This window comes from Prunus avium, chromosome 6, assembly GCF_965620075.1.
Source record: "Prunus avium chromosome 6, drPruAviu1.hap1.1, whole genome shotgun sequence".
NCBI lineage: Eukaryota > Viridiplantae > Streptophyta > Magnoliopsida > Rosales > Rosaceae > Prunus > Prunus avium.
The window spans coordinates 10,203,919-10,224,500 of NC_142289.1; the positions used below are offsets into that span (position 1 = coordinate 10,203,919).

At 35.4% G+C, this 20,582-nt stretch overlaps 1 protein-coding gene and 2 long non-coding RNA genes across 8 annotated transcripts; 2 read left to right on the forward strand and 1 right to left on the reverse strand.

Annotated features, from left to right (window-relative positions):
* Nucleotides 1-5,065: 5,065 nt before the first annotated feature.
* Nucleotides 5,066-6,164, reverse strand: LOC148293623 (uncharacterized). The gene is made up of 2 exons (XR_015836735.1): nucleotides 5,561-6,164; nucleotides 5,066-5,447 (listed from the first exon to the last, which is right to left on the reverse strand). It is a non-coding gene; the product is annotated as an uncharacterized LOC148293623 (long non-coding RNA).
* A 3,169-nt stretch (nucleotides 6,165-9,333) lies between these two features.
* On the forward strand, nucleotides 9,334-12,397 carry LOC110745262 (malate dehydrogenase, glyoxysomal-like). Its single transcript, XM_021945346.2, has 8 exons — nucleotides 9,334-9,891; nucleotides 9,989-10,303; nucleotides 10,396-10,485; nucleotides 10,574-10,657; nucleotides 11,478-11,513; nucleotides 11,636-11,725; nucleotides 11,834-11,928; nucleotides 12,023-12,397. The coding sequence occupies exons 1-8, from the start codon at nucleotides 9,598-9,600 to the stop codon at nucleotides 12,093-12,095; spliced, it is 1,077 nt and encodes a 358-aa protein (XP_021801038.2). The 5' UTR covers nucleotides 9,334-9,597; the 3' UTR covers nucleotides 12,096-12,397.
* A 1,397-nt stretch (nucleotides 12,398-13,794) lies between these two features.
* On the forward strand, nucleotides 13,795-19,312 carry LOC110745261 (uncharacterized). 6 transcript variants are annotated; one of them, XR_015836292.1, is made up of 4 exons: nucleotides 13,795-13,867; nucleotides 14,844-14,894; nucleotides 14,974-15,034; nucleotides 15,212-15,497. It is a non-coding gene; the product is annotated as an uncharacterized LOC110745261 (long non-coding RNA). The 6 variants fall into 6 exon arrangements; XR_015836291.1 differs by having other exon boundaries at nucleotides 13,827-13,965; XR_015836288.1 differs by lacking the exon at nucleotides 13,795-13,867 and adding an exon at nucleotides 18,533-19,312 and having other exon boundaries at nucleotides 13,874-14,894; nucleotides 15,212-15,395.
* The last annotated feature ends 1,270 nt before the right edge of the window (nucleotides 19,313-20,582 follow it).

Consider the following 20,582-nt stretch of genomic DNA (forward strand, 5'->3'; position numbering starts at 1 on the left):
TCAACAAATCTTAGCCTCAAGACTTTGATGGACTCAAAAGCATCACAAGTCTTCTTCGAAGTCTCCCTAGAGAGGAAGCTTCAGAAACTGCAAACACCAATCAAATGAATGGCATTTTAGATCAAAGTCTAGCCACATTATCCCATGTGAAGGAATTGTTGAATGTTGAGAACCAGACATTCTCAATTAAAATTCCACTTTAAAGCCCATTGGATAATTATACTATTAGCATAAGATGAGGGCGGGCTCATGGGCCCAACAGTAATTGAACGGTGATTGTGCAAAACCACTCAAATAATTTGAATTGGTTTAGCTTAGGATAATTGGGACGTTCAGGACATGTTTGGTGGGGCTCGTTTTAAGCATTTACCTTAGCATAATTGAGACCAGCCCCTTTAACGTGCGTGCGTGCCAATTGGATTATTTTTTAGTTCTTATTTTAATTTTCTATCTTTTATAATTTTTTTAAAAATATATATCTGAAATGCTTGATTGTCTCATAATGTTATGGGCAGCTGCAGATGATGTTCTTTTATTTTCTTTTTATTTAATTCAATTCAAACAGATTGTAATGTACTAATTTATTCTTATTTAATAAAATGTTTTTCTGTTTTAACATTTTCATTAATCAAGATTAATACTAAAATTTTGAATGTTTCACTTTTAAAGCATTCTGTCTTGAGCACACCCTCAATCCTCTTCAAATGGATGTACATATTTATCGAAACAAGAGATTTTTTGTGTTGATACAATTAAGGGCTCGTTTGGTACACGAGACTGTCTTGACATGGACTATACTTAGGGACTGTCTTGGCTTGGCTTGGCTTGGTCTAAGTTGGATAACACTTATCCTGCGTTTGGTGTACACTTGGACTAGGACTAGATTTTTTATTTTTTATTTCAAAACTATCTATATATATGTATATATGTGTAAATACATATATTATGTATGTGTACATATGTATTTTATAATATATGTGACATGTATGTGTATATACATGTATATATGTATATTATAAATAATATAAACATATGTATGTATATATATATATATATATGTACACATACATGTATATACATATATATATATATATATTATAAAATACATATATATATATTATATTATAAAATACATATATATATATTATATTATAAAATACATATATATATATATTATATTATAAAATACATATATATATATATATGTATATATATATTATATTATAAAATACATATATATATATATATATGTATTATACCCATGTATATATGTATATTTTATATATTTATATATAACATATATATATATATATATATATATATATATATATATATATATATATACATACATTATACATATATAATATGTGTATATAGGTGTATATATGTATATTATAATATACATATATACATGTATATACATGTATATATATACATGTATATGTATATACTCGTATATATATAATATACATACATGGGTATATATACATGTATATGTATATAATATACATGTATATACATGTATATATATATATAATATACATATATATATATATATATATGTATATTATATATATACACGTATGCATGTATTTTAAAATGTTTTTCTGTTTTAACATTTTCATTAATCAAGATTAATACTAAAATTTTGAATGTTTCACTTTTAAAGCATTCTGTCTTGAGCACACCCTCAATCCTCTTCAAATGGATGTACATATTTATCGAAACAAGAGATTTTTTGTGTTGATACAATTAATAGTTTAAACTACTCCAAAGGGCGTGTATCCAATTCTATTTAAAAGTTTAGTGATATTCAAGGGATATGATTTCCTCACTCCCATTTTCTCCACTTACACTCCTTTTTACTTTTTAATCAATTTTGTTTTTTCTCTTTCCTATTATACCCTTACCCTACATTAATTTCTTTTTACTTCACTTTTATATTAGTTATTTTTCTTTATACTTAATTTTCCAACTTGCACTCCATTTTCAGTATTTTTTTTTTCCTTTAATCGAGTAAGAAATTAAGTTTTTTTTTTCTTCCCTTTAATATTAAAAATGGAGTGTAAGTTGGAAAATTAAGTATAAAGAAAAAGAAATAATATAAAAGTGAAGTAAAAAGGAAATTAATGTAGGGTAAGGATAAAATAGGAAAGAGAAAGAACAAAATTGATTAAAAAGTATTAAAAAGAAAAAGGGAGTGTAAGTAGAGAAAAGGGGAGTGGGGAAATCATCCCCCATATTCATTTGTGACTTTTAAAAAGTACTTAAAAGTATTTAAAAGTTTGGTTGTATCCAATTAATGATTTTAAAAAAGCTTATTAAATGAATGACTTTTGCATAATTTTAAGGCTAGACTTCAAGATATCCTCAAGGTCGCTCTCTCGTTCACGCGAGGAGAGCCTTGATGGCTAGGGTTAGGGTTTCTCCAGTTTTATTTATTCATTCTCTGCGCCGTCTTTCTTAGTCTTCTATGATTCTCTATGGGTTCTTCTTGGTGTATTGGGTACACTGTTTTTTTTTCTCTTTTGTTCTCCATGGGGTAGCTGCACTGGCTTCCTTTTTAGGTTCCCAAGGAGGCAGCCGCTGGTGAAGGGTCTCCATCTTAATGCTATGGAGGTGACCGCCACCTCTTATGTTGAAGGGGATGATAAGCATGCAACACCAAGCGAGAATCAAAAGCGTGTGGAAACTGGTGTTAGGCATTTGATTGTTAGTGGCATGGCTTTTTCTGGTAAGCGTAGTTTTTGTATCTAGGATTTTGTTGACAAGGCGGAGGAGACCAACCTCAAGGGGTCTCCAAGGTCTCCATAATAATTCCCCTATGGAACGTTCGTGGGCTTGGCAACCGATGAACGTTCCTACTATGAAGATCTTTCTTCGGAAATTTCTTCAAGCAAAGAGGCCAATCTTGGTCTCCTTTACTGGGGTTCTTGATCAAGAAAAATGGAGGTGGCGGTTGGTGTTTGGCTGGATCTGTTATGATGCTTATAATGCGTTTTTGACTCTGTACGAAGAACTATGATGCTTTCTTTAGATCATAGGAGGCTTTCTTTGACAGTACCTGCGTAGTGATGGGATGTGTTTAAATGGTTTTGCGGTTGGGTGATTGGCTGGATCATAGTACGTTTTTGACTTTGTATGAAGAATCATGATGCTTTCTATAAATCATAGGAGGACTTCTTTCACTAGTACCTACGTAGTGATGGGATGTTGTTTTAAGGGTTTTGTGGTTGGGTTTTAGGTTTGTCTGTTTTGTATAAGTTGTTTGACTCTTCTGTTTAGTCAATAGCATGGGCGATACTCTTTCCTACCCCGAGGTTTTGTTTTCTCTAGGAAGGTTTTAACGAGGCCCCGTTAACATGCTAGTTCTTATCGTGAAATGTTCCTTTCGGTTAAATGACATACAATCTTTTATATTAAAAAAAAGGCTAATTGAAAATAGTAAAAGTCTTGCCAATTTACTAGTGACTTTTATAAACTCTATGAAAGTATTTAAGAATTTGTCAATTTTATGAAAATCACTCACTTTAAAAAAAGTCTTTATAAGTATAGACACCCCTTAAATTTATCTAATCCATGAGAATGAAACTAGAAACAAGAGAAAAATTTAGGTGTAATTAAATGTGTATAAATATGTGTTTATCTTTTCACAAGTAAGTTGTAAAATAAAATAAAATATTAATAATCAATTACTAGTAGATGCTTCACAACAAAAGGATGCTCTACTCCAAATTATGTAATGACATGGTAAAGCAATATGAAACTTTACATATTTTTTTTCTTATTTTATAAAATATAATTGCACAATCTTTCTTTCTTTTTGGCTTTTTAAATCAAGAGGGTTGGAGGATGAATTTGAACTCTAATTCTGGTGGAAGGATAAATGTCTTTATTATACCACTAGTATATATGACTTTGCTCAGTGGCTCGATATGCAATGAACCATTTCAATTAAATTTGACAATGTCGTGATTGTTGTTTAGTGAATATATTGTGTCTTGCAAGTCTTATTAAGATGGATAAAACTCATAAGAACTTGCTTGAAATCAATTCCAACTGAGCGCAGATCGAGCCACCAAACAAGTCCATAGAACTATAATTGAGCTCCCACATTGCATATGCATGTTGAGCATCCTATGCAAAATGTTTCCTAATATCACCGTAAATTAAAATTAGAAACTGCCGTAATTCTTGACCCCGCGGAATAGTAGACACCTAACATGAAAGAAAGATGCCAGACAGGAAAACATATACGCACTGCCCTAGAACCACACGGATTCAACAGAGCAAGTAAGCAACTACCAACACCCATCAATAATATTATAGTCTAGTCATCAAGGAAAATAATTATGCTAATGTTACACTAATTGTCTTCATTATCTACACGTGCGCAGCCAGTGTCAAAAGTGTCAAATATAAACATCAAAGTTCATGATCGGAAGTCGGAATGAAACTTGTTTATAAGAGAACCAAGAAACCTTGAAACCCATGAAGGAAAAACATATACAGCAGAAATATTTGAACGAATGAAGAAGCTGGAAACTGCAGGGAAGCAACAATATTGTAGCTAACAGAAGCATTTACATATTTTACGCTTCATGGTTTATAAATTTACTTACTCTATTATAAAACAACGAGACAAAGAAGCAAAACGAGAAAACAAAAAACATAAAACTTGGACAGGCACAGTTCTCCTTTGACAGTAGCAATCCCAAAAGTGTCGGTAGCTAGCAACAATGTTTGTTCTTTAAAAGTAAAACTGATCGTCCTATAAACAATGCAGACGAAAGTGCTAATGTAAAGTCTAAATGTGAATTTATAGCTTATGTTTGTAGGAATCAATCTACAGTACTTATCAACCTTTTCCCTAAACATCGATTCAGTTCTGAATTTTCTCGCCGGTAGAGGGCGGGAGAGGGGTTCAAGCAAACTTCCTGGGGAAAATCATAGACTGTAAAGTTGATCCTCAGGAATCCATCTGATTATACATACTAAAACCTAACACGATGCCATATCTAAACGAAATCACACTGATCATCGTATAATCCTCTAGACAAATGCATTAATCAACACAATAAAATCATGTGATATATAATTGGATAGATGTAGCCATAAGTGCCTCAAATTCATTACATTCCAGCTATCATTACAAACAAATGAGTGAAATGAGATGGAGAAGCCAGAACAGATCGGTATAGAAGATCTAATTATGTATCTAAACAAATGAATCCCAAAGGAGATAAGTAGAGAAAAAAAAATGCAGCAAATTAAAGCAGAAGCAGCTAGCATCTCATTACAAAGTGAAAAATTCAAGATCCCATTTAAATACATGAACCAAATTCTTCAGATCACTTCCATGTATGTATACTTTCCCATGAACTTTTCACCCATGAAGACGATGACCCTCCGCCACTTCAACCATCTTATTCCTTCTCCATGACCTCCTTTAGATTCATAAAAGTTAGAAGAGCCACAAACAAAAAAAAGGGTAGTTGGTATATGAAAATCTTAGATTCTAGGAGTAAGAAAATATAGAATTAATTACTGTGGAATTTACCAAATAGAAGGTACATGAGAAAACTATAACTAGAATTGCCTGGCTCCATCCTGTCTGCCTCTAAAACGTTCTATCAAGGAATGGTGTTGAGTTGGTTTCTCTCTACACAAACCAAGAAGAGATGAGTTACATTAATTGATCTGCTACCATTCTTCATTCTTCTTGGGATTGTTTGACAGTGACCTCTGATTCCCCAATGGAATGTCTTCAACTGTAGGGTACCGCTTCATTTGTAGGGGCAGTTTGGCCAGTGCACTTGACATATTGGGAAATGGCAATGGAAATGAGTGGTTGAGAAACAAGTGCTTCTTGTCTTCAATGTCTTGAGCCATTTCTGATGACTTTGCTTGCCCAGCAGCCGGACCCCACCACTTATTCCTTCTCTTCCTTCCTTTCTTTTTCTCTTTTTCAGAGAGAGAGAGAGAGAGAGAGAGAGAGAAGGCTGTGAATGAATGAAAGAAGAGGGAGAGAGAGAGATGGGGTTATATAGACTGGGCCCAGATAGAAGATGAAGCATTTGTCTTTGGCCAAGCGGCTAAATTTGGCAAAGCCATTTGGATTTATGGACGTTTGGATGGCCGGTGAAACACCCTTTTCAACTTACCCTTTGGTCCGTTTTCTGGTAAGATAGGAAGTGTGCCCTTTCTTGGTATTTAATTATTCCCAAAAGTCACACTATGCTGCCCCAACGATTCATGCATTTTCCATGCAACTTTAATTAAACTCATCAAGTTGGTGTATGTATGAACCCAAAAAAGTAAGTCTTGAGGAGGGGAGATAATAATTGAACTTTTCACTTTAAAGGAGATGGATGTGAACATTCATTGAGTCATGTTTCACAATATTTGTTTGTATTATATCTACTACTATTTTTTCACATTAAAAAAAAAAATTATCATCTTGAGATACATTGCTAATCATTTTAAACAATGGTGTAACCAGTAATAACATGTGTATTGCATTCATCATGAAATGTTAACTATATAGTCTAAACGCGTAACATGTTGAGAAGAAAGATAATGTTACACTACGGTCAAAAGTAATGAGTGAAGTTACTATCTTTACACATGTTTACCACAATTAGGGATTCCTAAGATTGTAGCTTCTAGATGTTCTTTGTGTTGAAACTTTCATAGAGTTTTTTCTTTTACAATTCAAGAAAAGTGAAATGACAAGAATCAAACTCATACTTAACGTGTTACGATAAATATCCAAGTGAGTAATTTTTGGGTGTTCTTGGTACACCACGTGGTTGGTGTACAATCCACTAGACGGATGACATGTGGAATATTTTCAATGCAGCCCGCCCACATGTCATAAAAAATAATGCATTAAATTGAAGAGTAATTCCACATGTCTTAGGTCTATTGGATGGTACACCAACCATGTGGTGTACCCGGAGCATTTAAAAATTTCTCCAAGTCTAGAAAGAGCGAAAAATATATTGTAGTGCATTTAGATGGCAAAATTAATAAGTGAGACATTCTGAATTCGTTTGGTGTAAAAACATTGCGTCTGATGAACATTGGTGAAATAGTTAAGGAGACACATATCCATTATATCAGCTTGATGATCATGATTCATGATTCATGACAATGAAAGGGTGGTGGTGTTGTGCCTTAAACGTCAATGATTCTCTACCAACATTTTCAAACAAACCCATCACAGCGTTCTCCACAATATAGGACACCAAAAGCGACGTCCTGCTGTTTTCTAGAAGCTCATTATTTTTTTAGTGCTTTTTAGTGCCTCCGAGTCCTCCCCATTGAAACAAAAGGACCGACAAAATAGTCCACAGCCTTGTGCTCCCATTTAGTCTTTTACAATTGTAACTTTTTATTATTATAGTATAAGCAATAGTTTAAACTACAGGGGAGGGGAATTTCACACACACACAAAACTATGATGCTGTGGGGATTCAAACCTTAGACCTCTGGTCTTTTACCATTCTTCTTAATTACATCTTAGGCTAGTCATTTTTATTTACTTGGGTACTTAAAAATTAAGGTAAAAAAGGATGGGCCATTGTCCTCTTTCTGATTGCTATCAGGAGCACAGGAAGACAAATGCAAAAGATATATGCATATATAAGTATCTTTCAACTGCTTTCCTCTTTTTTACCTCTTTTTTTTTTTTTTTTTTTCCGGGTCTTCCATTCATTTTGATTTTCCGGGAAGCTAAACATTTGACACCTGGCCAAAGAGGCCCAGGAAGAATAGTGAACCATTTACCTAATTGGCCTAAACTTATTAACAACCAACATGGGCTGGACTGGTCTGGTATGTCCAAAACATTTCAAGAATGAGTTTCATCCTTGAGTTGGTTGGCAATAAGGGCAGGCTTACTAAGGATAGGCCCCAACCTAAATGTGGGGAGTCTTCAGGGGTATGTTATTTGTTTTTATTTTTTGCGAAACAGTAGAGATTAATTAGAAGAACATGGCATAAACCCAGGATAATCCAGGATACAACAGTAAGAACACAGTCCCAGAAGGAGGTTCTTGCAATATAGAGACTGTAACAACAACACCAACTAAGCACAAGTATTACAAGATAGTTAGAAAGCAAATATACAACTTGAAACCCAGCTAACAAGGAGTTACAGATGAGGAGGACCCTAATTCTGCAGCAACCAGTGCTTTAATAAGATCAAGACAGAATAATCTCTCAAACTTCATGGGACAAGAAACACCCCACGAGTGGAGGGCATACCTGCTCAACTTCCACCAGGACATTCCAAAGAATATCACAACATCTCCTAATCCCCCTTGATCCCCAAGCACAATAAGAGTAGATCCACCAAAATCAGCAGCTCTACCTCCAATACAGAGAGATCTACACGAGATCTACCACAGAAGCAGCAGATCTAGCAAGATCATTCAATAACCAGCCCCAAAAGACTGGGATACAAACCCTCAAGAAAAAGGGAAGAAACAAAACCTTTCAAAAGCAAGGAGCAAACAAAACCCAACAAAAATTGGGAAGGAAAACCTCTCCACAACATAACAAGGGGGAGAGAGCCCTGGATCATTAACCGAAAGGGGTGGTTCCAAGGGAGATCCCCTAGAACCAAGGAGATTTACAGATCTGGAGTTGGTTTTGGGTTGGGGGGAGAAGAGTCGAGGGGTGGCGCTGGCTTTTTCTCTCTTGTTTTGTTTGTGTAGATTATGGGTGTCTTATTTGTTGGGTTTAAGAAACTGGTAGATTCGTTTTTACCATCTCCAATATGCAAGAATTTTTCTATCTCCAATTTGATCAAACGGTTAAGAGATAGGGCATTTAAGGACCTTTTATAGTATAAAAAAAATAGGACCTTCTATAGAATGACTCCTCCAATATGACAATATGATATTGGCAATATTGCTTTTATAAAAAAACAAATTGAACTACATTATAATCAAAAGCAACCCATTTTCTTTAACCCCAATAGCGTTTGTTTCGCAATCTTATATCTTGAAGAAAGGAAAATAATTTGAAAGTTACCATTTTAAAAAGAGTATAGTACACACTTAGATGCAACCCTTGAATTTAAAGAGGCACAAACTTTCTTCGCGAAGATCCATTCATCAAATGATGTGTCTATTCATCAACCCGATTTTGAATAAATGACAGATCAACACATAATTTGGTGTTTTTAACCTTACTCTTGATTAAACCTTTTACTTTCGAAGTTGGGTACAAGTTGATTGGAATTTTGACAGTTTATTCTTAATTAAATGAGTCAAGTTAAATCGACACAAACTACCACCATGAAATTCCTGTTTTCTGTGGCATACGCTTGTCCAAAAGAAATGTATACATTGCCTTCGTTCGTCCTTTATGAAAACTTAGCATCAGAAAGTCAGAAAGTTCGGATCATCAAACGTATTATTGGGTTTTGGGAACTTGGGATAAGATTAGTTTCCATTTTCCACACTTCCCAATTTCTCTGCGAAGCTTTTAACGTCATCACTCATCATCAACCTCCCCATCTCTCTCTCTCTCGCTCCCTCTTTTCATTTATTTATCGCCGATCAGATCAAATTCTAAAAATACACGATGCAGCCTAGCTCAGGAGAAAACGTGAATCAACGGATTGCTAGAATCTCCGCTCATCTCGACCCTCCAAATCTCCATATGGATAACACTGCCAGTGTCAGCCGCTTGAATTGCCGAGCCAAGGGCGCCGCCGCCGGTTTCAGAGTAGCCATACTCGGAGCAGCAGGCGGCATAGGACAGCCTCTCGCCATGCTGATGAAGATGAACCCGTTGGTCTCCGTCCTCCATCTGTACGACGTCGTGAACACCCCTGGCGTCACCTCCGATATCAGCCACATGGACACCGGCGCCGTCGTAAGTTCCCAAATTTCAATTTCGTTGGTTCATTCATTACAATTCCCAAATTTCTGAATTTGTAAAAGTTTCAAAGATTGGGTGATTGGATTTGTAGGTGCGTGGATTTTTGGGGCAGCAGCAGCTGGAGGAAGCGCTGACCGGAGTTGATTTGGTGATCATTCCTGCCGGCGTGCCCCGAAAACCGGGCATGACAAGGGACGATTTGTTCAATATCAATGCCGGAATCGTCAGGACGCTTAGTGAAGCAATCGCTAAGTGCTGTCCAAACGCCATTGTCAACGTGATTAGCAACCCTGTGAACTCCACTGTTCCCATTGCAGCTGAAGTTTTCAAAAAAGCTGGCACCTTTGATCCTAAGAAGTTATTGGGTGTCACCATGCTTGATGTTGTTAGAGCCAATACTTTTGTGGTATGCATGCATTTGGTAAAATTTTCTCATGTTTCATTACTACCCAATTGGTCATCTTGGTTATAATTCATGAGTTTGTGATTTTGTTGCAGGCAGAGGTTCTGGGGCTTGATCCTAGGGACGTTAATGTGCCTGTTGTTGGGGGTCATGCAGGGGTTACAATTTTGCCTCTTTTGTCTCAGGTTCAGGACAGCTTGTTTTTAGATTCTCAATCATGTGTGTGTTGGTATAGAGTTGAGTTAAATTCATTGTTGTTATTGTTTTATGCAGGTTAAGCCTCCATGCTCTTTCACCCCAAAAGAAGTTGATTACCTAACACATCGCATTCAGAATGGTGGAACTGAGGTTGTTGAGGTTAGTAACCAGTGCTTGTTTCGTTGAGTTGTTGCTGCATATAGGGCTAATCATGTCATGAGTCCAGGGTACATACATTATTCCTAGGTGAAGGGAACTGTCCCTGGCTTTGCGCTCTTATTTGTTTATTAAATTTTTGTCTTTCTAAGAATTTTAAAGAATGGTTTGATAGTTATGATCTTGCACCAGACAGTGTGGAAAAACATTTAAAGTTCTGTACAGTACGCTGAATGCTGATACAGCAAAAAAGTAGCTATATGAAAAAATCTTCCATTATTTATGTAGTTGCCTTCCTGTTTGTTCAGATGCTATACAATTAATTAAATGAGCATTAGGTGCTGACTCTTTCTATTTCGAGTACCTTCTTGGTTTTATAATTATAGAAAGGTGCAAATCAGGGTATGGAAGATAGATTATACAAATGACAGTGTAAGATAGGGGTGCTTGGTGTCACAGGCTTGCTCTTGTGAAGAGATTACTTCAAAATTAAAAATGTTGTACGGGTTGCAGGATATTGATCACTTTTGCTATTTCTTCAGAGTTTGTAGGCGTAGATTCCTGAAGTAGTCATTTGATATTAGGCAAGGAACAGGTTGTATAGTTTTAGGCTTTTAGCAATCTCTTGGGCTTGATAGTAGTGGGCACCCTGCTTTTTTGGCTTTAGGCTACCATCTCTGCTCAATACCGTAACTTTCTTTAACACTATGCTTAAGTTTGATGTGTCTTCTGTATCGCGATTGAATCTTAGAAAGTTAGTTTAAAGAATAGTGCCTAGCTTCAAAACTCTGCCATCTTATGCTCCATCTTGACATTGTTTCAGGCCAAAGCTGGAGCTGGTTCTGCAACATTATCAATGGTTAGTTATAAAAGTTAGCTTTCATAAGTTCTCTTTTTTCCCATTATTTCTTCATAAATCCTTGTTTTCTAGCTGTTTTGACTTTCGACCTGCTTAAATCTTACAGTAAGTGAAAAATGCAGGCATATGCTGCTGTTAAATTTGCAGACGCATGCCTCCGTGGCTTGCGAGGAGATGCCAGCGTTGTTGAATGTGCATTTGTGGCTTCTCAGGCACGTTACTACCATCATTTCATTTGGCGTTGTCTGAACAAATTTGTCGAAAATCATAAACTGGTTTCTATTGTATTTGGCCTAACAAGGGACGCATGCCTGTTGTAGGTGACTGAACTTCCCTTCTTTGCATCCAAGGTACGGCTTGGCCGTATTGGAGTTGAGGAAATATACCCTCTTGGCCCCCTGAATGAGTACGAGAGGTCTGTAATTTTACATGTTTTGAACCCTTGCAATTGCCTTATCTTATTTCTCTATACGAGACAAGTTTGAAAATTTTCCAATTATGCAAAACAGGGCTGGCTTGGAGAAGGCAAAGAAAGAATTAGAATCAAGCATTCAGAAGGGGGTTTCTTTCGTCAGAAAATGAAGAGGTGCTGGTGACAACTTTATGTTGGAGATAAAGCCATGTTAGATGGTCCATTAATTCCTCAGGATCACAGAGATAAAAATAAAATAAACGGTGGGTAACCAGATGCAAGCTGGGGCTCTTTACAACTCCTTGATGTAGGGCATGACACAAGGTTCTTGAGTTGTGTGGCATAGCTTGTATGGTTCTGGAATTTATTTTATTTTCATTTTCATTTACTTTTTTAGGGTTGATCACTGATCATGTTTGGACGTTGGGCTGAGATTAATTACACATGGACTCTGTAAAAAAGCTTGGGCATAGCTGAAGGTTCCATAACAATCAAAATTCTGGAATATGATGGACAGTAAAAATAGAGGCCCTAATAAGATCAAAATCTCTAGGCAAAAAAAGAGAAATTTAAAATTGATGGATCATTCCAATATCTCATTTGACTCTGCCATCAACAAAATGCCATCCATGGAGTTCTCTCCTTCATATCTCACATCGTCTCCATCTATCATCTTTGTCTTTCTATTATTTTTCTTCTCTCTCCTATGCATATCTAAATATTACCAAAATAACACCGCCAAGAATTGAGGACCTCCGGAAGCACCCGGTGCATGGCCCCTAATCGGACACCTTCCCTATTTAGGAGGGCCACGACCTTCCCCACAAAAGCTTGGGCAACATGGCTGACAAGTACAGGCCAATCTTCACACGCAAGCTGGGCATGCACGGAGCTCCAACGTTCATGCAATTGCATTAGTTATTTGATTATGTAAATTTCCAGGCCAATCTTCACACGCAAGCTGGGCATGCACGGAGCTCCAACGTTCATGCAATTGCATTAGTTATTTGATTATGTAAATTTCCATTTGTGTGTAAAATCTTTCATTGTTTAGTTGGATTCTAGTCATCGGACTTTAGCTAAGAAAAATAAGTTCGAAGGGTTAAAGCCAAAGCCAAATTCTCAATTAGGATTGAAAATGTACCCATGAACAGGGGCGGAACTAGGTAGAGGGTTACCATGGGCTTTAGCCTAGGTAGCCTTTTTATAAAATTAAAATATATTACATGTATTTTAATGTTATTCATCCCATAAAAACTTAGTAGCCCACTCAAATGTAGCCTTGTAACTCATTGTCCACTCAATTTTGTAGGCCTATAATCATCTTATATTTAATTTGTTTGCTCGATTAGGAAACATAATCTCTTAATAAACACTCATGATTTTAACTCTCAACCTTTCACTATTTTATCCCAATGTATACTTTTATTTCTAGAAAAACTAGAGAAACAGTAAGTACCCAAACAAAACTTGGTTCTTAGATTTTAAGTTAATAACTTTAGCTAGCCCACCCATTGAAAAATTCCTGGTTCCGCCCTTGCCCGTGAATATAGTAGAAAACGTACTTTGAGTTTACAGTATAAAATCATACTAATCACCGGCCTTCTACCTGCCCTTGTGGTTAAGTGCGCTTGCACTAAAAAAAAATTCCTACTCATCCACTGTAGAAATGACATCTTCTATAATCTATAGTGAATATTATGAGGCCCTGTTTGATAGACTGGACTGGACCAGACTTCTCCAATTAAAATGGACTAAAATCCTATCCGTCGTTTGGTGGGCCTAAATGCACTCTTGGACTGGTTGGGCTTGATATTTTGCTCGGGATACCAATCCAGCAAATGGGGTTATTATAAACCCAAGAGAAACCTTGGGTTTCGATTCGAAGCCTCCGCCTCCCCGTTCGCTGCTTAAAGCAACGTGTGCTCCTCTTCTTCCCTCTGTATATCTTTTTCTTCTTTTCATTCTCCTCTGTGACTTCATCACTGCCTTTTTGAACGTAGATTTCTTTCCTCTGTATATCTTTTTTCTTCTATGGAGGTGTGATTCTCTCTTCTATCATCTCTTCTCTCTCCTCTCCTTTCAACTCTCATCTATGATATCAGATTTCTCTCTTAATTTTATTAATTTAATTGTTAAATATTGAGATGACTGCCATCTCTTTTTTCAGGATTAGAGCTCGAGTGCCATGGTTTTTTTGGGGGGTTGTTTGTTGATGGTTCATTATGCTAATATTCTGCATTTTTTTAAGTTTTGATTTGGGGTTTTGGGGTGTGGGTTAGTTGCGTTTGCAACTTTGTTTATGCAAATTTCCATTACAACAATACTATGTAGTTGAAATAAAAAAATTATGCTACTGCTATTTTTCAGTGCATCCAAATTGAATGAAATATAATATATAAAGTCCTTCCCTTTTTCGCATGTCAACTTAATTGCTTTCTTGATTAATTGCTAACAATCTCCATTTTTATGAATAATTATCTGCTTTATATGTGTGGAATGATATGTTAGTTGCTTGCTGATGTTTCACATGTCATGATGTGCTGTTTTTTTCACTATTTTTTTTAAAGGGTTCTGTTCCTGGTGCTTGAACCCTTTGCAAGATTATTTTTTTCATTTTTCTTACCTGTAATAGTTGATGAATAAATATTTTTACACTGTCTGGAAAAGGGTATATCATTGCTCCCATTAAGCTTTCATAAGAGCATCTAGATTGTTCTGTCAAAAGTTGAAGTGTTTTTTAAAAGATCAGATTATCATCTCAGTTCATTTAATACACTCTCTTCCTTTTCATTAGAAAACTTGAGAACTTGCTGTTTTTTCTTATTTTTGGATTCATATTCCTTTGCATCACTCTTTGTTTCTGAAAATTTTAAACTGTTGCTGTTTTTTCTTATTTTTGGATTCATCTTCTATAGGTCTTAGCAAATGAAGTGAACATAGGGTATGAGGATATGAGCAATCAGCAGGCAAGTTATCTGTTTCAGTTTACAACTTTGACATGTCTTTTCCAACCGTATGGCTGCGCTAATGAAAAATTGATTTCAGGTTTTGAAGTTAAATGGAACACAAATAAGGAACATTCAGCATTTGGCGTACCTTGTAGATTGTAAGTGGTAGCACCCCTAAAATGATTTGGGCTTTTATTAATTTACTTGGCTTTTGTTTTGTATTTTTTTGAAGGCTTTTTAAAAGTGATTTCAATACCAAATTGGGTTGGTTGCTTGCTTGCAAGTGATTTCAATACTTTGGTTATCTCAAACTTCAGTTATATCATCTTTTTCAGAAAGCATGTGACTTGAGGTGTCGCATCTGGGTTGGGGGAGATGGTACACTCTGAGAGAGCTTGAGGCGGCCACCAATGGGCCCTGTGAAGAGAATGTGATTGGGAAAGGTGGGTATGGGATTGTTTACAGTGGGATTCTTAGTGATGGGACTAAAGGCGCTGTTGAGAACTTGTTGAATAACAGGTACTCGAAAAAAACTCTATTATTTATTTATTAAATATGAAAATTTTATGTGTACTTTGTGGTTTCTGGTGGTTTTCTGATTAGGAAAGATTTGATGAGAAATTTTGGTTTTTTAATTGGCCATGGATTGGAATTCCTAATTTGTAAATCTCTGTTGCGGTTGCTGAATATGCAAAATTGAAAATTTTGAGAGTTTTTGGCCTTTTCATTTTTGGGTGTTCAAATTGCAGAACCTTGCTAAAACAGGAAAGCTCAAAACTAAAAATAGAAGGTTTTTGGTTTTATTCCCTTTCTGCTTGTTATTCTTGTCTTGCGTCTGTTAGAATTGCATCTATTAGAATTAGAGAAACAACGTTTATGTTTGAGTCTGTTAGTTTATGTTTGCGTCTAACACTTTTAAGTCTTATCCTAACCAGTCTAGTCTAACCCACCAAACAGGCTGAAGAAATGATTACGCACCAAACCAAACTGCCATCAAAACAGAGCAAGGAACACCAACGTTGTCCTCAACTTATCATACGATAGAGATTGATCTTGAAAGCAATCGGAAAGAGTGTTTTTTTGCTGCTACCTTTCTTCTTTCTCCATAAACTCCTACATGTTAGGGAAAATCAGTAAATAATTATATTAAATGATCACTAAAATTAATGTAGTAACAACAGATCAAAACTGTTTAAATATAATAACATAATAACATATATATATAACATCAATAATGAAAAAATAAAAGGGAGTGTAAGTAGATAAAAAAGGAGTGAAAAAATCAGCTCCCTTATGTAACTAGAGGCTTACATATTGGTAATGTCCTAAAGATAGAATTTCGCACATTCTCAATGCTTAAATTTCAATGGATGAAAAGCATTGCATTGCTTTCAAACTCCAACACCACCTCCCCTTTTTCCTACCAAAAAAATATAAAAAAATAAAAAGTTTCAAACAATGGACCAAAACTTCCATTATTAGTTACCAAATTGTTATAAACTAGAGATTGTGGAGAGAATTTAGAGACCGAGAAAATATAGGATCAATTCCTATAGCTCAAATCTTATTGAATCTTTGTTCTGTGTATTACAATGAAGGGAGGAAATCCATTTAAAGGCAAAGTCTCTTAGCTTCCCGTGGATGTGCAATTATGTCTTCCAATATGTGGATTCCACTTCCACAACACTTTCATCATGATATTCTTCATTATTTCCAAATGTGTGGGCTCAACTCAAGACTTTACAACACTCCCCCTTGGAGACCACCATGTATGAAATATGCCTCGTTAAAAACCTTGCCAGTAAAACCCAGTGGGACAAAAACTGGTCGAAGGGAAAAAAAGTACATAACCATGTGTAACATAAAATTCTGTGTATATTGACACGCGTGTGACACTGCCTCGTTAAAACCTTGCCAGGAAAAACCCAGTGGGATAAAAACCTGGATGAAGGAAAAAGAGTATAGTGTGTTATTGACAACACGCTCCCCTTGATGCTTGGCAAAATATCTTTAAGCCATACTGTTGATCATCTTCATGAATATCATAGGTGACACTACTTCTGTGAGTCAATCTTATAATATTGTTGGATGCTCCCTCTGAAGAATATCTCCCCCTGAAATATTCATGACTAACGTCTTCCAGTAAGCGACCATAGAAATTTCCAGAGTCCGCCTATCCAACAAAATCTGGGCTATTTGTAAGTTCACTTGAAAAGAATATGCCCGTATATGGTGTTATGTGGAGATAGCATCAAATATGCCTCACATCATCCCAAAGTGGTGGTGATGGAGATGAGCTCTATCTGAAAAATATAATATCCGATCCAGTATACTTCTGGAAAATCCTTTAAGTGCCCAACGGATAATCCACATAAAAATGCTTCAATACCTTCTTAGTATAAGCAAGAATCTCGTTGGCATAATGCTCGATCTTCATGCCGAGACAAATAAACTCCACGCTTGTTGTTATCAAAACAAACTAGCATTAAATTGAGATTTGATATTCATGCATGAATTTAAAATTGAGAACACTTGAGCGATACAATAACTAATCCAGTCTTTAGTCTTTTTCATTTATTTCTACTTAATGAATGATTTATGAGCTAGGCTTTGATAAAATCACACTCACACTAATACGCTTGAGAAGATAGAGTTTGAGATTGATTGTATTTATCTTTGTTGTCTTGAAAAAAAAAATAAATAAATAAAAAGAGAACTTTCACTTAGTAACCGGGCCTCTTGCCTAATCAGTAGTGAGTGTTCGCGTCAAACCGTGAAGTTCTTAAAAAAATAAAAAATAAAAAATGCATGTGTGACTTGTTTAGCTTTGTAGCCTTTTTAACTCGAGTTATTAAGCTCATCAGGGTGTTTCAACACCTAATGCCTTAAAGCCTTTGTGTTTGAGAGTCATTGGCCCAACACTTGCTACATGGGTTAATTAGAAAGCTTAAGGGAGCTAAACATTGCACAGTCCACAGTCCACATAATAGCATGTATATATTTATTATTTAAAAATAAAAAAAAATAAAAATCTAAGATAGCAAGGATGGTGTGATTATGATTGAATTTTTGTCTTCTCAACTGTGTTAGTTCACTTTACACCAAAGAAAGCAAATGAAAAGTTTATTAATGGTGATAAATGACTTTGACTTTAGACTGGAAGAACTTAAAGTTTTGGATTTGTGTTCGCTCTTTTAAATTTGTTCATGAATCGAGAATCTTGGTTTTTGAGCTTTGACATTCTTGATGATGATTTGGCAGGAGAGTTACTTAAAATTTCAGATGTTTGTGGGTATCATTCCTGAAAACCCTCACGAGACTATAACTTGTCCACTAGGGCAACCTAGGGGTTTAAAGGCTTATTGCATACGCTAAATGCAATCGAGATCCCTGCGGAAGTGGCTTAATTAGTTTTCATTTATTCTTAGTTTTTAATTTTAGTTTGCTCGAGGACTAGCAAATTATAAGTTTGGGGGTATTTGATAAACACATAATTATTACAATTTTTATCCCTAATCTATATTTGTTAGTACTTTGTTTTAATTAATTTTGCACCAATTAGAATGTTACATTGCATTTTACAAATCCAATTGCACTTCATTGAAATAAAGGCTAATTCAATTGAATTCTCTAATTGGTAGCTCTTTCTTGTGCAGCAGCCCAAGGAGAGAAAAAGAAATGAAGCCCCAACTCCAGTCTATTTTCGGCAGTCAACTTGCAAGCCCCAAAATGCCCTCTTATACTGCTAAGATGAGAATACAATCTTCATGAAAGTTGATCCAATGGGTGTCTATTATAACATATCCAAATTTGAGCCCCATTGGATCAATATTGACACCTCAGGCCTTCCCACTCCAAACATGGTTCAGAGAATTCATTTTGGGCTGCTGTGGCATCATTTTTTGTGTCAACTCTTTTTCTACGTTTTACCGCACTTGGAAAGGATGGCTTAATCAACTTGGACTATGCACAGAAAACACATCATGGGAGGAGAGATCTTGCAGCAAATGCAATGATGGATAAAACAAGAGGTGCCAACCCATGCTAAAAGAAGAAAAGAAAAGGAAGATGCTGCCAGCACTAGAGTAAAATAGACAAAATTGGCAAAGTGGCAATTGACTTGTCGGCAAGTGGAGGAAATATTCAATCAATGAATGGAATTGATGAAACAAAAGCTACTCCCACTTTCCTATAAATAGAGAAGTCCTCCGCAGTATTCACAGACCCAAGCTCCACAACTCTTGAGCTTTCTCTCTTTCCTCCATCTTTATAGTTCTAAATTTCTATTTAGTTTTTATGGGGAACTAACTCCCTAGCTAAGGCTAGGGAGAAATCTTTTAATATAAGTGTGTAATTTTTATTAGTTTGATTCAAACTTAAGCTTTAATGTGAATTTGTAGTTTTTGTTCAAATGGAATTTGTAGTTTTCTTTTTAATTAATTGATGAATGTTTGATAATCTATTTCATGGGTTCAATCATGTTTTTCCCATTGTGTAGTAAAAATTTTCATACTTTTAAAAGAGAAGAGAATTAATTAGATTAATAGAGTTTTGATTAAGATTATTTTTTTGATAGTTTGTTGCCAATGGTACAAGTTATGCTTAGAATACTTCTAAAGGAAATTAAAAAGAGCTTTAATTATTTTGAACAACTACATTGGAAAATATTTTGTGGATCAAATTAATAAGAGTTGCATGCTTATGTTAAAAGTGGAACCCCAATGCCTTAGTATTTTAATCAATTAAATTTTCTCTAAATCAAATCTTGCATAAATCTACCTCTCAATCACATTTGTTCTTTTTCATCTCTGTTATTTTCTTTACACTGCTCTCTGTGGATACGACACTCAGACTTCCGAGCTACACTACTATACGATACCTTCCCTTGGGTTTTGCAAAGTGGTATTAACAATACTAGTACAGAACACTTGTCCCTCAAATTGATTTCACAAATTGACTAAAGAAAGACAAATAAATCAAAGGAAATAAACGAACCGAAAATCTATTAAGAAAAATGCATGCATATTGCATAATATGAACAACTATCGAAAGCAACGTATCTGAAATTATTGTCTAGAAAGGTAAGCCATCTGAGTCTCTTTTTTTATTGGGCAAAGAGATTATCCATAAGATGAAAGCAAACAAACAGTATAAACATGAAGTCAAAAGAAAGCCGGGAAACACCTCATGTGACCAAACAACAAGGAGAAAAAGAAAACAAAGATAGACTAGAGAAAGCAAAGAAAACAAAGACTGCTATCTAAGTCTATTCACTAAATACAGATGGATCGAGTTTGATTAAACCAAGCCCTTGTAAAGACATGAGTACCTTGTTTATCTTCATTTGTTCATCTTCCCCAAAAATAAAAAAACGTGAGAATCAGGCATAGGAGGGTGAGATTCTTTATGGGGTTTGGTATTTATATCACCCACTCAAAAGTCTCACACAATACACCATTTAATGAAATACCTCAAAATCAGTAAGTTTTTTAATACCACCGTACTTTTTCTTATCTTTTAAAAGTCCTAATTGAATACCACAAGACTTGGATTGATTATTTAAAAATCCTAATTGAATACCACCAGACTTGTATTGATTACTTAAGAATCCTAATTGGATACCACTAGACTTTTAAGCTTCAAAATAATCTATTAAAATCTCAATTGAATACACCCCCTAAAGAGATTGTAGAGAGAATTTAGAGA

Excerpts from the sequence above, each read along its gene's own strand:
- LOC110745262 (XM_021945346.2), top strand. The coding sequence starts at position 9,598 with ATGCAGCCTAGCTCAGGAGAAAACGTGAATCAACGGATTGCTAGAATC. Across the intron at positions 9,892-9,988 it reads ACATGGACACCGGCGCCGTC|GTGCGTGGATTTTTGGGGCA; the intron begins GTAAGTTCCCAA and ends TTGGATTTGTAG. Across the intron at positions 11,929-12,022 it reads CCCCTGAATGAGTACGAGAG|GGCTGGCTTGGAGAAGGCAA; the intron begins GTCTGTAATTTT and ends TATGCAAAACAG.